Genomic DNA, 14700 nt, shown 5'->3' with positions numbered 1-14700 from the left:
GTCATTATGAACACTTACTTGTTACCTATTAGATTCCGCTAGAGGAACGATAACAGCAGCTAGCCGTTATCAATTAAGTACCTCGCTATTATGTGGGAGCTTTCTCATAATTACTAGGTACATAGGTACCTAGACCTACATCTTGCTTTCTAATGCTTGCACTAATAAGTATGAGCTGGGTCTGCCATGTATGTACCTATAGTACATGTACTTCCTAAACACCGTATACAAATTATGACATCACCTTTTCCACTCATATTTATTTAATCATGTTGACTCTTGAGAACTTGAGCTTCAACACAAGTACCACCATATGAGCAAATGCCTATTGCACAAGATATCAAGGGAGCTCCTTTGCACTTTTCTCCTAAATTGATAGGATGAGAGCTCTTGTAAAATTTTGTCAAGTTCCCCATTTCTTTTTGTTCGACGTGGCTTACAGGCGTTGGTTATCTTGGGGTTTCTACCAATCATAACGTTTAGGGACATTTGGATTCATCGTCACGTAATGAAGACAAGATATGGGCTTAAAGTAGGTACCTATTAATAACGTACATACCCTTATCCAATTCACCAGTATCAAATGATGCTGAAAAATTGGGCAGCTTCACGATGTTCGACAGCGCTTATCAGTATATAGATTTGCTATAATCCATGGGTTTGTTCAACTTGCTAAATATAATTAGAATTATAAATCTTATCTATGCCTTCAAACTGTTGATGCCTTCTTCAAATTCACCCAAGTCATACTCGTTAGGGTATTTCTCCAAGTGCTGTTTCAACCGTTCCATCTGATCCTTCAAATCAGGGGTCATCTCCTCATATACGTCCTCAAACATATTTCGAATTTCTGGCTTCTTTTCTCGCTCTGCTTCCGAGAACGCTTTTAAAATATCCCGTTTGATACTTTCCTTGGCATCTCTCTCCTTGGACTCGTCCCAGATTCCCTTCGTTTCCATGTATTTCCGTAATCTCGTAACAGGGTTATCTCGGCGCTTCCAATCTTCGACTTCTACCCTTGCTCTATATGCGTAGGAGTCGTCAGAAGTGCTATGGTGACTAACGCGATAGCTCATTGCTTCTATCAAGACTGGTTTGCCTCCATCTTCAAGGGCCATCTCTTTCGCCTTCTTGGTTGCTTCTCTCATAGCCCAAAAGTCATTCCCGTCAACTCGCACAGTATCAATTCCATATCCGATTGCCCGACTAGCAATACCATCACCTCGGTATTGGTCTAGAATTGGTGTTGAGATTGAATAGCCATTGTTTCGGCATATAAAAATGACAGGACAAGAGCGTGTGGCAGCAATATTTAATGCGGCGTGAAAATCGCCTTCGCTCGCAGCACCTTCACCGAAATACACGGCTACTACACGAGGAGGTAGAGACGGATCATTTATACGCTGCATTTTAAGAGCATAGGCCGCACCTGATGCCTGTGGTATCTGTGTCGCTAGGGTTGATGAAATCGTGTGCTACGTGGGAGGGTTAGCTATTTGGTCTGATATGTAGATAGACCCAAACATACTATGTTGAGCTCTTTGCTGCCGTAATGTACAGGCATATTTCTGCCTTTCCCGATATCGCTCTTATTTGCAAATAGTTGGTTCATGAATTGCCTCAAGGTGAACCCCCGGTAAGCAAAAATGCCTTGTTCGCGATATTGGCAGAAGACCACATCTTCATTATCTAAGGCCGAGGCTGATCCGATACTAATAGCTTCTTCACCAGCCGATACCATGTAAAAGCTTATACGGCCCTGCCTCTGTACGTCGAACATGATGGGATCCATTATTGAAATAGTCAGCATGGTCCTATACACCTTTATGATCTCCTCTTCGCTAAGATCCGGCTCAAACGAAGGATCGACAATCTCGCCATCTTGACCGACTGCTCGATACGTTGGCAAGGCAGGAAGGTCGCCGGGTAATACGTATTTGAGATCATGCGTGAATTCACTTTTAACGGCGCCCGGGAAGGATACGTGCTTCGAACCAAGTCGTTGGGATATGCTGCTGGAAGGTCGGATAATCGAATGCTGGAATTTAGGGGAACGGAAATAAGAACCGCGGGGTGAAGAGCTTAAGGCTCTCCGCATCGATGCTCTTAGGAATATGTGTGGTTTCATCTTCGCGAAACTATAACATTTTAGGAATGAAGTACTTAAGTAGTTTTTAAATTGCAATTGGACTTAAAGAGAAAGAATTGACTGTATGATTGTTGATCTGACATTCCCAAATGATAGACGGGAATCCGAGGTTAACGACGTCACTTAAGCCGGCGTAAAGCGAAGGCCGGTCCAGACCGAGAGGGATCTCCGGCTTTTAATATCTACCAAAAGTATTATGTAATCCATTGATTCTCAGCACGTTAAATTGGAAGGTTATAGTTATGGTCCGATTCATATTATTTTCTCATATAAGACCTAAGGTTATCTTCCGATACCTAATATACTGGGTAGTGATATAAGATATGTAGTTAGGTACTTATATGAAGTCTCTACCTAGTAGGTAGTTGACAGAATATCGATGGATGTTTCCTACCTACGTCGCCTACGTACGTCCATCTTGTAGAATCATCTAACAATTGTATAATATGAGTCACTCGTTAAGTTAACAGTAAATTCAAATAACGCGCTGGTAGTGTGCGAACCGCAGGTAGATAATACCGGAACTAGGCACACCTACTTTGTGCACATAGGACGACACGTTACGACTTAGGTGCTTGAAAAACAACAAATCCCAAACCGTGATTTATACCGTTCACTTCGAACTCGTATGCTCCTGTAGCAACACAATCAACTCCGTCTATTCTATGTTTTCTACTTGAAGATGAAAACCTTCAAGGCAGACAGTTCTTTTTAATTTTGCCATTCCCCAATTCATTTCTCTCCACTTACCTTATAAAGTTTTCTTAATAACACCGCACCTCTCGTTACTTACCCTATCATCTTAAATCCATCCTGCAGTTGGGATAATACAAGATTATCTCGAGTCTTGTTTCGATTACTAATACACTTGATCCTTGTATTTATTCAGCAAGAGAAGATCCGACCCATCAGCATCCTTCAAGATGAGCGTAGGAGAGAACGTCGGAGCGGCTCTCCTGGTCTTCTTCCTCGTGCTCGCGATCACTGTTGCCCTCTACGGGGGCATCTCGTCGGCCAAGTATTTCGGCTTGGCTATGTTCCGCAACAAGCGAGCTGAAAGAGAGTTCCTACAACGACAACGGCACGGCGAAGAGGTACTTGAGAGATTCGAAGCAGCGGAGCAGGCGAGGCAGTTAAACTTGGGAGGAGGCGGCGGCAGTGGTGTAAGAGGTACAAACGGTGCAAGTGATACGAACCAGGAAAGCCAAGCAGATCAACCTACTCAGTCCACTCAACCAAGTGAACCATCGGCGGCGACCCACGAGAGCCAGCAGCAACAGACCGAAGAAAGTCAGCGAGAACAGACCACAGAGGCGAGCGAAGTAAGCGAAGCAGTCGGACAGAGGCAGACTTCGTCTACTGTGGCCGTGGTCGGTTGGTAAGTGCCTATTTATATTGCCTATATGCGTGTATGTGTTCGAAGGTTGGGACGTGAGAGATTCAAATCTACCAATTGTCTCCAATACCCCAGATATTTAAACCTCCAAAGTCTTGGCACCGGACCCCTACACCCTTCATCCTAGACCTGGGGCTTAGTTCGGTGGAACATACATGATCCACTGTGGCTAGTACCTCTCGCCTAGATCTCTCGCTTCACGGAAGTGACCCCCGAAGCTACCCCCACATAGCACATGCCGGACTTGATCGTCCCACGCCCCGTCCGATCAGCAATTTTTGACCGTAGCTTCACACCTTTCGGCCGGTCGATGCTAACCACCAATTCACCACTGCAGAATCCCACCCCCGAGTACTGGCGACGGCCGAAAACTGCGCATAATCATGGCCGCTCGCTCAACAGTCCTTCGCGCAGCTTCACGAACATTACGAACCTCGAGACACTCTAATTGCTCTTCTTTCGCTTCTCCGTCTCGACATGCAAGACTATTCACCACAACGATACACAACCGACGACCCGAACTCTCCGGCAACAATGACACCAACAGTAAGATCAACAGAGACGGAACAACGCACTTTGGCTTCCAGGACGGCTTTTCCGAGTCCGAGAAGACGGAGCGAGTAGCCGGTGTCTTTCACAGTGTAGCCGAGTCCTACGACCGCATGAACGACCTGATGTCCTTCGGCTGGCATCGAGTCTGGAAGTACGTTACTCCCTCCCTCACATTTCCCCCCTAATCCAGCAAGTACAAACCCAAGCTAACAACCCCAGGGACCACTTCGTCTCATCCCTCAACCCGGGCCTCTCCTCCAGCATCCCCCCCAAACCCCAACGCATCCTCGACATCGCCGGCGGCACAGGCGACATCGCCTTCCGGATGCTTCATCACGCACACACCCTCAACGCGAACCCCGGGGTCCACGTAACCATCTCCGACATAAACCCCTCCATGCTCGCAGTCGGCAAATCGCGCTCCTCCAGCCTCCCCGCCTCCCAACAATCCAACCTCTCCTTCCTCGAAGCCGACGCCACCGCTCTCCCCCCAACCATCGCCCCCAACTCCATCGACCTATACACCGTCGCCTTCGGCATCCGCAACTTCAGCAACATCCCCGCAGCCCTGCGGGAAGCGTACCGCGTGCTGAAACCCGGCGGCGTATTCGCCTGTCTCGAGTTCAGCAAGGTGCAGTCCTCGCTCTTCGACGCCGTCTACAAGCGATGGAGCTTCAGCGCCATTCCCCTGATCGGCCAGCTCGTCGCCGGCGACCGCGATTCCTACCAATACCTAGTCGAGAGCATCGAGCGCTTCCCGTCGCAGGAGCAGTTCCGCGATATGATCAAGGACGCCGGCTTCGTTGTTGGCGGCGAGGGGTTTGAGAACTTGACTGGTGGTGTTGCTGCTATACATAAGGGGATGAAGCCGCTATGATTTGGTCTCTAGTCTTCCTATTATGTACACAGATAGGCTTAAGAGCCGCCGATAAAAAGGAGAAGGGAAAGGGTAAAGGGGAGAGGCTTGTATATCACACTACCTATATTATCCGTTCGCCCTCGATGGCACCGGGGCCATAGACAAAAGGAAGAGAAAAGGGACCGGGGGGGGGGATCTGGTCCTAGTCTTTGAGAATACTCATTGTACCATAGTAACTAGAGTAGATCTGGTGCGGCTCGTTCCGCATAACTCTCCCCTAATAAGAACTTGCATATAGCCAAGGCATGCAGAAGCTATGAACTTGAATACCTAGATATGGTAATTATGTGTGTCGTGACTATGATCTAATTCGTAATTCAAGCCTTGAAAACTGGAATGTGAGAGCCCTCCTGTCAAGTAACAAGCCTCCCATTTACAGATTCCGTTCATGAAGCTTTCTTGTCTAGTAGGTTCAACGAGTCAAGTTCCACTCGCCTACCCAATCAAAACATATTCACAATCACAAGTCACAATGAAGACGCATACAGGTTTCTCAATAATCCATTCGTACGGTTGCATTGGCCAGAACCTATCTCAATGATTCCCGTCCAGTACGGTCCGGGTTATCGGAAAAAATAGGTCACAAGAAACACACCGATCCCCTTTTGCCTGCGATGGTTGCGAAAACAGATAACTGGCACAACCCGAGAGAATAGTGGCTTCAGCCGATGAGCTATCGCGTAAACCGAATCCACGTCCGTCCGACCATATGACAGAGTCCCCCTTACGTTTTTTCCCCTAAAAAAAACTTCCTTCGCAGGCCGGCAGAATCTCTGAACTCCACCTGGTAAAAAAAAATCGACGAGAAAGTTGTTTCGTGGCGTAGTGCCACAGAACAAGCAAAAATTCGCGCGGTCTCACGCGAGGTCATTAGTAGAATGTATATGGGCGATAGAGTAGGGGGCGAAGTCGACGGGTTGTCTACGAGTCGCCAGCGGGAGCTGGGGAGGCAGTTCCGCCCTCACCCTTGCCCATACCTCCACGACCGCCACGTCCGCCTCTACCCCCTCGATCACCTCTACCACCTCGCGCCCCTCCTCGGCCGCGTTGACGACCAGTTTCCGGTCCGCTTTCGCCACCACTAAGGGCGCCACGGTCACCAGCACTGCGATATCCGCTAGCGTTATCCCGACCACGACCAGTTCCCCAGGTGCCGGCTCCTCGTCCTCCAAAGATCTGCTTGCTCTCGCGAGGCTGGAAGATCTTTACCAAGGGACGAGAACGATCTTCAGAATGACGGACCTTGAACTCGTCAGAGAGACTGGTATACGCAACCTCCCGATCCTCCACGGTGTGGAAGTGAACAACCTTATTGTTCGAGTTATTCCCCCATTTCTCAATCTTGGCAATCTTCACCTTGTGTTCTTCGGGGAAGATTTCACGAGCCTGTTCGTCGCTTTGCACATTCATCACAAAGAGGCCGATGATACTGTCGGCAGGAGTGCGGGGCGCGGGTGATGGGACAGTATCCGGCCCGTTAGTTGAGCCGTTGGCACCTGCGGGCTTCTCATTCTCCTTGCCGGCGGCCGCGCTAGGAGCCGGAGATGAGGAAGTCGGCTTCGGGGTAGCGGATTTAGGGGGTAATAACGGAGTGGCAGTATTAGACTTGACTTGTTGTCCTGCGGCTGAGGGGATTCTCTGCGGGCCAGAAATTCCAGGGGTAGACGTCGTTGCTGGGGGTACAGAAGCTGCTGGAGCTGCTGGGGCTAAGCCGGGAGCCGGTGACGGGGTACTTTGGGGGACGGTCTGTTGCTTAGCTCCTCGGTGAGAGAAGTTGAAACCTTGAGCGCGCATCTCTGTGCCGATACGACCGTCTTGGATCTCCAAAACAAGCCAACCGAATGCAGCATCCGCCAAGTTGAAGTTCCACATATTCTTGAACGCACTCTCGTCCACTTGACCTTGAGCCCCAGGGCCAGTCACAGGGCCACCAAAGGGATTTCCACCAGCAGCGGTACGAGGCATTTTATCAACCAACTCCAGTGCATTTCGAAGCAGATTCTGTTGAGCTTCATTCTGCTGGATAGCAGGCTCAACTTCCCCCTTCACCGTCTCCCAGACATCGTTGAACGATGCTTTGGAAGCGGCAAGCTTACCACGGTAATGATCCAGTGTTGGATTAACGCTGAATTCGTTGTAAGAGCTTCCATACCGGAAATGCAAGCCTGCTGAAATAGAAAAGTCTGCCTTGAGGCTGACAGATAATTGGTTTAGAATACCCTCACGGGCAGGTGAAGCGTGAGTAACGAATATGCGCGTCTCGGTCGGGTCGTAGACACGATTGGCGGTATCGACCAATTCTCCCATCTGAAGCAGTGTGGTCCACATAGTACCTTGACCACCGGCAATAGTGGTTCGACCTTCACCATTGTCAAATAGCTTGTGCATGACAACAGCTCCACCAAGTCCAAGCAGTCGCAACTTGACGCCGCCAATCTCCAACAACATCGATCGCGCTTCATCGATAATGTGCAAGTTGTGCACCTTGTACTCTCCCGATCTAAACTTCTCTAGCACTCGGACATCCTCACAAGCGCCCCAAACTGTGTAAACTGGAACATCGAGTTTGACTTGGCCGCTGATGAGTAGTGGCAACTCAGAGAGAGGAAGTTCTTGCGGAGGGAATCGAGTCTTGACAGAGCCTGGCCCACCTTGGCCAATGGCCTTCTTGACTTCCTCGTTGATTAATGGTGAGTACTGTGCAACGTGCTTTAGGGTCCTGTTTCGCAATAGTTAGACCGCCGCCCAAAACCTCGATTGAAACATGTGTATCTTACTTCTCCGCAATGCGCTCTAATGACGTATCATCGTAGAAACCAAAGTCGCCAGTATGAATGATATGGTCCGCTCGTGCAGTCTTCGCCAGCTCGTTCAAGGATCGTAGATTACCTGCAACACGACGATTAGCTCCCTAATAGGTCGACACAGCAAAAAGATATCTTACCTCGAACGTCTGCTATGCACAGAACTCGAATAGGTCCGGATTGGATGACTCGTCCTTGGTTCGGGAGAAGAGGAACAGCGCCGGGAGCTGGCTGGCCAGCGTTCGGGTGGCTACTAGTAGCGCCGTTGGGCATATAGCCCTGGTTCTGGTAACTACGGGACTGCAAAGGGTCAGAAAACACTAGTCGATGTACAGGTGTAGAAGCTTGCTGCCTAAATGTAGCAAGACTGGCATTACGGGGACCAGGTTGTCGGAAAAAACGATGGTGAAAGACATTAGATTCGCGATCAGTATCGCGACGCCGATGACGAAGAGCTATGGTAGGCGCATTCTCCCACTGGGGATTGTGCGGTTGGGGAGTGCGATGACAGGGCATCCACCAGTGGCGGTGGTAATATGGCAAATTCGGATGAATTGGGAGGGGGGGAAGCTGAGAAGCAGTCGTGGTGGAGTGATGACAAGGTGGATGAGGCATCAAAGCCTCAGGTGCAACAGGCCCTACTGCAAGAGCAGAATGGGAGTAGGGTTGAGGATCTGAATGGGCGTTGGGAAACATGACGGGCAGGATATTGAGAGGATGGATCAATACCACAAATGATATAACTAATATACAGAGAAGCAAGGGAAATGTGTAGGTGATGGTATTCAAAGAGGAAGCTTGCCCATCTTATGATATGATGATCCCAACACGAACGAATAATTAAGAATTAGCAAAATAGGTAGTATCACTTACTGCCATGAGGTGGTGCTCCGCAGTTGAAGGATAATGTCTATTGGCGATGGTAGAATTATATCACCGGCGACGATCGTGAGGTTTGTGCACGGAATCGAGAATTGAAGAATGGAAATTGTAGACGATTCGTAGACGATGCGCGTGTGCGTGATCGTAGCTTAAATGCCAGCAAAGTGGCTCGACCAGAACGAGAGACGGGTCAAGGTGCGGTTCAACAACGAGAACAGTAAGGGTATCTTAAAAAAAGAATAATGGTTCAAGAATTGAGGGAATCGCGACGATGAAAAGGGTAGGATCGGTGAGGGAAACCGTCGGGCACAAAAGTGTTGAAGTATGATGAAGGAAGCTCGGAAACTTTTGAATTTTCGAGGCGCCAGTTAAGTGAACGAAGGTTTGGGGTGTCAAAAAGTTCGACTGGGGATAGGGAAGTCGCGACAATCACAAGCTGTACTAATTTATCATTGGCTAAGAGCTTCAGCCTCGATCCACTGTGTGATTCACAGGTACAAGGTACCTAAAATCATTTACTTTTAATCTGTGATCTGGAAAGTGCCCATGTACAAGGAACATGCTTTGAATATTTCAAAATACTTAGGTACCTACAAAGTACAGGCACCTTCACCAAGAGCAAAGCACAAATATTCATGCGTAGCTATATAGGCAACTGCATTATTTAAACGTCACCCGATAATTCAGGCCAATCAATAATTATCACGTTTGATGAGAAATAAGTACTATACTTATTCAATCATAGGTACGAAGTACCTAGTATTTTTTTTTAGGTTGATTTGTGGACTATATCTATTGGTACATATGTACATACCTACATACCTTAATCAGCATCATGCTGTTTTCTTATTACATACCTTAACGTCAAAGTATTCAAGGTTCCTTCAAGTATTTAAATGATTATTTTCTCAAAGTCACTTATATCCTATATACATTAGTTGATTTTTAGCGAAAAGCTTCAAGCATTAAGTTATTTCCTAAAAGAGTAAAAATATTTAAGATTTCAACTTTTATCTTAGTAAAATCGGATTCAAACAATGAGCTCCACTAGCTTCGAAACGATTTCGATTTACGCTGTAAGACAGGTACCATTACCTTCGTGAACTTGTCTCAGCTAAATCAAGCCAGTGACATACTTATCAGCTACGCAATGGACGGTTTTTTATTGGTATTATGCTACAATACCAATCTGCTGCATTGTTATACATACCTAGTACCTATGCACCTGCCTATTTATGATATATTTAACAATGCATGTAGTAGTTACGTCTTTTGAAATCATGCAAGGTGTGGGACAATAGACTTCGTCAAGATTGATGACTGGCATCTACGAACCTCATAAAAATATATTATTTTCATAGCCGTAGATAAAACCATGTAATCGCATTACTATGTTCGTACCTCAAGATTTCTCTAAATCTTCCAAGGTTACCTTTGGTGAGACAAACAATACAAGTGACAAGATTTGATAGTAATATACCTGATATGTCGCCTCTATTTCTTACGTATAGGTAGGCTCAGACATACCTACTTAACTCTTGGCTTCGAACACTCAAAAAATAAACTCAATGTTATGTCATAGTACTGGACTTCACTCATAAGATGGTGTATTTATGCCCGAAGGTCGATTTAATTCTGATTATAATCCAAGGGGGGTTTGCCTCCAGCTAATCTCCACCTGTGCGCAAAGGCCCAAGGTATGCTTCCTAATAGACATCATAAGAGATGCTACTTTCAATATAATCTGGCCTCCTTAACTAGCCCTTCAATTTTTTCTTTCGTGTCCTGCAAAGTCGATCTCGCTCTTAGCAAAGAGAAATATGCGGTCGACAAACTTCGAAATGGGAATGGGAGCGGGAATCTTGAGAGATCTCTGATGTCCCTTGTTGCAAATACCATTCGAAATATACACCCCTGGCACTATGTTGTTATCCGTCCAACAAAGGGGAATGCCCGGTTATGTAGCTAAAGGGATTTGGAGGTTCGTCGGGTTCCTGATGTTCCGCCCTTCACGAAAGGCGTCGTATTCCATCCCCTGGACGTCGAAGAGTATGCATCCGTGTAATCACTGTATAGACACGGGTGCTTTTGGCAATCCCGCCTCATCGATAGATGTATCACCACATTTCTTCGTCCTCGTCTTTGTGCTGGCGGCGCCCGTTTTCACTATTAGTGTACTGAACGTAAGTAGAATAGTAATCCTTGTCTGCGTCTTGACCGCCATAATCATCCATATCTTGGTAGTCATTATTTCCATCCATATGGTCCTTGCTATGCTCATAGTCGTAGATTTCGGCAGCTTCTGGGTAGTCTCCAGCCTCCTGTTGCATGCTGGGATCCCCGTATTGAGTTGTTGACTGGGTTTACGTTAGACCTGGGAGTTTGGTTAGATGAATTATATCAACTTACTCGATGGTATTCGAAGTTATAGCGGTCGATGCTATCCTGTGCCTGTTGCTGTTCCATGTATTGCTGCTCTTGTTCACGCCGCCGTCTCTCTTCTTCTTGCAATCTCTTTTGTTGGGGTGATTGTGGGACTTGTATTTGAGGATGCATGGCTTGGACCTTTGCGAGATACGAGTACATGAAGTTGCTGAGCAAGACCTGGCTATATAATGCACGGCGAGGATTCGCGAGCTTGATGTGTGCCATTCGATATATGGCTCGCTCCTCTAGGATGGGGAACCTCGTCCAGTGATAGTCGACATCGGGTCGTAAGGGTCGGTATGGAGCTGGTTCTGGGGACAACGATCTCTGGGCCTGGTGTTTTTTGCTGGTAGAATCCCTCTCACTTCTTCTCTTGCTACTTCCAAAGAACGATCCAAAGAAGCCATCCTTTTCCTTCTTTTGCTCACCTGACCTTCGACTACTCTCCTTTCTCCGCTCCTCCTCCAGTTTGCTGTCGACAGTGTCACGGTCAAGCAGTAGGCTCTCTCGTCCCTTGTGAAGCGCTGTATCGATCGAGGTTTGTAGAACGTCGAGACGAACGTTATCGTGTGCTTTCTCCACGAATGCCTTGGTCTTAGACTTCCTATTTTCATCATCTTTCTTTTTCTTCTCCTTATCCTCGCCCTTGTTGAACCATTTCCAGGACGTAGCCTTAGATTTCTCACCCTCACTTTCATTTTTCTCTTTCTTGCCCTTCTTCTCCGGCTTTCTGTCTTCGGCGGTTGTAAATGTTGGGATGAATGTAAGCGATTCAGTACTAGTGGCACCGCTGCCTGGAAATGGTGAAGGGCTTTGTGACATATCATTGAGGGTTCGGTTGGGAGTGTTCGGTGATCGGTTCGGTTGCTGAGTTCGGCTTGTAACCTGTGGCGGCGAGGGGCTCTGAAGCGGTTGCCCGTAGTTCGGTCTTTTACTTGAGCGCGCTGGTGGTTCCGCAGGAGCCGATGGAGGTGGAGACACAGGCTGAATAGCATTTCGTTGCGATGATGATCGTTCGGGGAATGGCCTACCCGTTTCCATGGCTTGTGCGTCAGAAGGTTCCTCCTCTGCAATGGATGTCTCGATAATTTGCGATGTAGGAGAAGATGTCTTAATAGCCTCAGCGGACAAGGTACGAGTTGGACCTTGCGGTCTAGTAGGAGAACCCTGGCTTGAGTCTTGTGAGTCATGTTGAGAGCTTTCATATGTGTCTGACGCTGGGTCTTGGGAAAAGGTTTGCTGTCGCCGCATAGGTTTTGAAGGCCTGGAGAAGTTCTCAGAAATCGGTTCTGATTGCACCCGTGTCAAACCATAACCTGGTGGTGCTTCAACAGTTGATTCATTACCAGCTGATCCGCCCGACCCTTCTTCGGGTTTCTTTGCCCCGATGCGTTTCGAAAAAGGAAGTCGTTCATCGGATCTGAGGGAACCTTGTCGATTCTTTAGACTACCTCCTTTTCGATATGTGGTACGGGTCGATCGACGTAGGCCCATGCCTGGCGCGACAGGAAGTATAGGCATATCGTCTGTATTCGAAGACTCGCCCCCTAAATCCTGGCGTTGAGATTCGAGTCCAAGTTTCTGAGCAATCTTGGATGGGTCCTTAACAAGTTCATCTAGACTAAGCTCTGGTGGTCCTTGCCCTGGCTCCCTAAGTGACTTTTGCCTTTCTAATCTTTCGGCACCGTCAACATATCCTTCCGCACCGTGTCCGCCCACATTGTCGATTTGTCTGGAAAGCATGGATTTCTTTCTCCGCAGCCCACCCGAATCGCTCCTCTCCAAGCCATCTACAGACAAGGTGGATTCAGAAGATCTCCGTTTCATTGACTGGACTCTTTTCTCGACGAAATTCTTGAACTCGGTAGGGGCTAGTTCGGGGTGAACACCAGCGGGAACCCATAGCAATCTCGAAGGGTCGGCATCATCGTCTCCTTTTGGAGCTATGGATGGCATCGCCATGAGAGACATGCCCTGGAAAGGAAGAAGATCGGGGTCGCTGTTGTTCGAGACATCCATAGACATGCGCCGTAAGGCTTGTAGGTTGCTTAGCTCTTGCGCGATATCGTTCGGGTTGTCGATATTGGTTATCGGATATTGCTGGGCATCTTCGCGCATATCGCGGAGCGTGGGTGACATAGGCGAATTTGAATTCGGAGATTTTGGGCCTGATTCGAAAGAGCTGGTCCTCGACGTCGTACTTCTTTGGCTGGAAAGTGCTTGCGATTTCTGCGCCGAGTTTCCATTGGTTGCAGGAGGTTGTAGAGTTGTCTTGTCCGAGGTCGTTCGAATGAGCGGAAGCCGTTGCTTATCTAAAGAGCTCTCCGGATCGGGATGCTGTACTATCCTCTCACCCTCCGGAGGAGAGGAGATAAAGCTTAAAGGGCGTGAATCGTAATCGTCATCATCGCCGTACATAGTCCCAATAGTCTCGGTTATGTGATGGGTCGGATCGGAGATGGAGAGTTGGTTGGCATGGCCACGCCGACTCGCAAAACTTCCACCAACATCGCGAGGTCGACGAGAGGTCTAAGTATTTAATTTTAAGTTAGTCGCGAATGGTCTCAGGACGCACAAAAGGAATGTGAATGGTCTTAAGAACAACACAGGAGACACCCAACATCAACATATTGTTGACATGATGAGTTAATAAATGCATGTAGTCAAATAACAGTTTTCTGAAGCCAATTCAAAGACTTGCGACCATATCAATCATATATAACGTCGGACAAAGACGACATACCATCATCGAGGGTGTTAGCAACGACCTCGCGTGAGGTCTTGACCTCCAAGATTGCCCCTTATAATATTGTCGGGTTGCACGAAGCAGAATCTCGTCCGGATCGCGGCACTATCATGGGCGTGACAATGTCGGGCTGGTCTCTAGCGGCGCTGTCGCTGAGCGATGTCCAATATGTAAACTCTCGTAGATGCATACAATAGGATGGTTCAGGAGGTAAGTTTAGGCTGGCGGTAACTGGATGTGACTGGTTGTAACTGGCTGTATCTGGTAGTATCGGTATCGGGGTTAGAGCCGGGGTTCGATTTGGTTTTGGTATTGGTCTTGTTCTTGTTCTGGTTCTTGTTCTCTACAAATTCGCGGGAGTCGCGTCAGGTGACAATATTATGGATTCTGCTATAGGTCATCGATAACAGCTTAGACGATGTCTAACAAATTCGAGCAAAATAACGTCGAAAATATTAGAATGGGTCGGGAAAGACTGTGGACTGTGGACTGTGTGTTGTATTAAGGTAAATAAGGGGGGTTGCCCCGGGAAGTCGGCCGAAAGTTGCAAGTATAGAGTTGTTGGGCTCCGAGGTCGATGTTTATTAGGTAGATAACGAAGTTAGCGGTGCATGGTTCGAATGGTTCGAAGGGTTCGAGATCATCTCTCTTCAACTCTTCTGTTCAAATGTTCCTAATTTTCGCCAAGGCGTTCCCTGAATAATACCGAAATACCTAAGCAGTCCTAGATACTAGGTAGGTACTGGCAGACTGGGTAGGTAAAGAAAAAGGTATGGGTTGTATGGATTGATGGTATGGATTGTATGGTATGGAGTCAAGTATTCC

At 47.6% G+C, this 14700-nt stretch overlaps 5 protein-coding genes across 5 annotated transcripts; 2 read left to right on the top strand and 3 right to left on the bottom strand.

Annotated features, from left to right (window-relative positions):
• Positions 1 to 649: 649 nt before the first annotated feature.
• GGS22DRAFT_90737 (2-oxoisovalerate dehydrogenase alpha subunit mitochondrial precursor) lies at positions 650 to 2210 on the bottom strand. The gene is made up of 2 exons (XM_047968392.1): positions 1529 to 2210; positions 650 to 1475 (listed from the first exon to the last, which is right to left on the bottom strand). The coding sequence occupies exons 1-2, from the start codon at positions 2126 to 2128 to the stop codon at positions 702 to 704; spliced, it is 1374 nt and encodes a 457-aa protein (XP_047821779.1). The 5' UTR covers positions 2129 to 2210; the 3' UTR covers positions 650 to 701.
• A 577-nt stretch (positions 2211 to 2787) lies between these two features.
• On the top strand, positions 2788 to 3572 carry GGS22DRAFT_154623 (uncharacterized protein). The gene has a single exon (XM_047960074.1). It carries the CDS (start codon positions 3073 to 3075, stop codon positions 3529 to 3531), a length of 459 nt encoding a protein of 152 aa, XP_047821778.1. The 5' UTR covers positions 2788 to 3072; the 3' UTR covers positions 3532 to 3572.
• Positions 3573 to 3787: 215 nt separating this feature from the next.
• GGS22DRAFT_154622 (ubiquinone/menaquinone) lies at positions 3788 to 5277 on the top strand. The gene is made up of 2 exons (XM_047960073.1): positions 3788 to 4248; positions 4317 to 5277. Exons 1-2 carry the CDS (start codon positions 3929 to 3931, stop codon positions 4972 to 4974), a joined length of 978 nt encoding a protein of 325 aa, XP_047821777.1. The 5' UTR covers positions 3788 to 3928; the 3' UTR covers positions 4975 to 5277.
• Positions 5278 to 5501: 224 nt separating this feature from the next.
• Positions 5502 to 9093, bottom strand: GGS22DRAFT_154620 (uncharacterized protein). Its single transcript, XM_047960072.1, has 4 exons — positions 8694 to 9093; positions 7961 to 8120; positions 7794 to 7905; positions 5502 to 7735 (listed from the first exon to the last, which is right to left on the bottom strand). Exons 1-4 carry the CDS (start codon positions 8697 to 8699, stop codon positions 5938 to 5940), a joined length of 2076 nt encoding a protein of 691 aa, XP_047821776.1. The 5' UTR covers positions 8700 to 9093; the 3' UTR covers positions 5502 to 5937.
• A 1652-nt stretch (positions 9094 to 10745) lies between these two features.
• Positions 10746 to 14233, bottom strand: GGS22DRAFT_90718 (uncharacterized protein). The gene is made up of 3 exons (XM_047968391.1): positions 13873 to 14233; positions 11112 to 13658; positions 10746 to 11059 (listed from the first exon to the last, which is right to left on the bottom strand). The coding sequence occupies exons 1-3, from the start codon at positions 13876 to 13878 to the stop codon at positions 10820 to 10822; spliced, it is 2793 nt and encodes a 930-aa protein (XP_047821775.1). The 5' UTR covers positions 13879 to 14233; the 3' UTR covers positions 10746 to 10819.
• Positions 14234 to 14700: the final 467 nt, after the last annotated feature.

The sequence above is a fragment of the Annulohypoxylon maeteangense genome (genome assembly GCF_022496945.1).
Source record: "Annulohypoxylon maeteangense strain CBS 123835 unplaced genomic scaffold GGS22scaffold_3, whole genome shotgun sequence".
Taxonomy (NCBI): Eukaryota; Fungi; Ascomycota; class Sordariomycetes; order Xylariales; family Hypoxylaceae; genus Annulohypoxylon; species Annulohypoxylon maeteangense.
The sequence above is the reverse complement of the archived record's forward strand: the minus strand, read 5'-3'. Positions and strand labels throughout refer to the sequence as shown.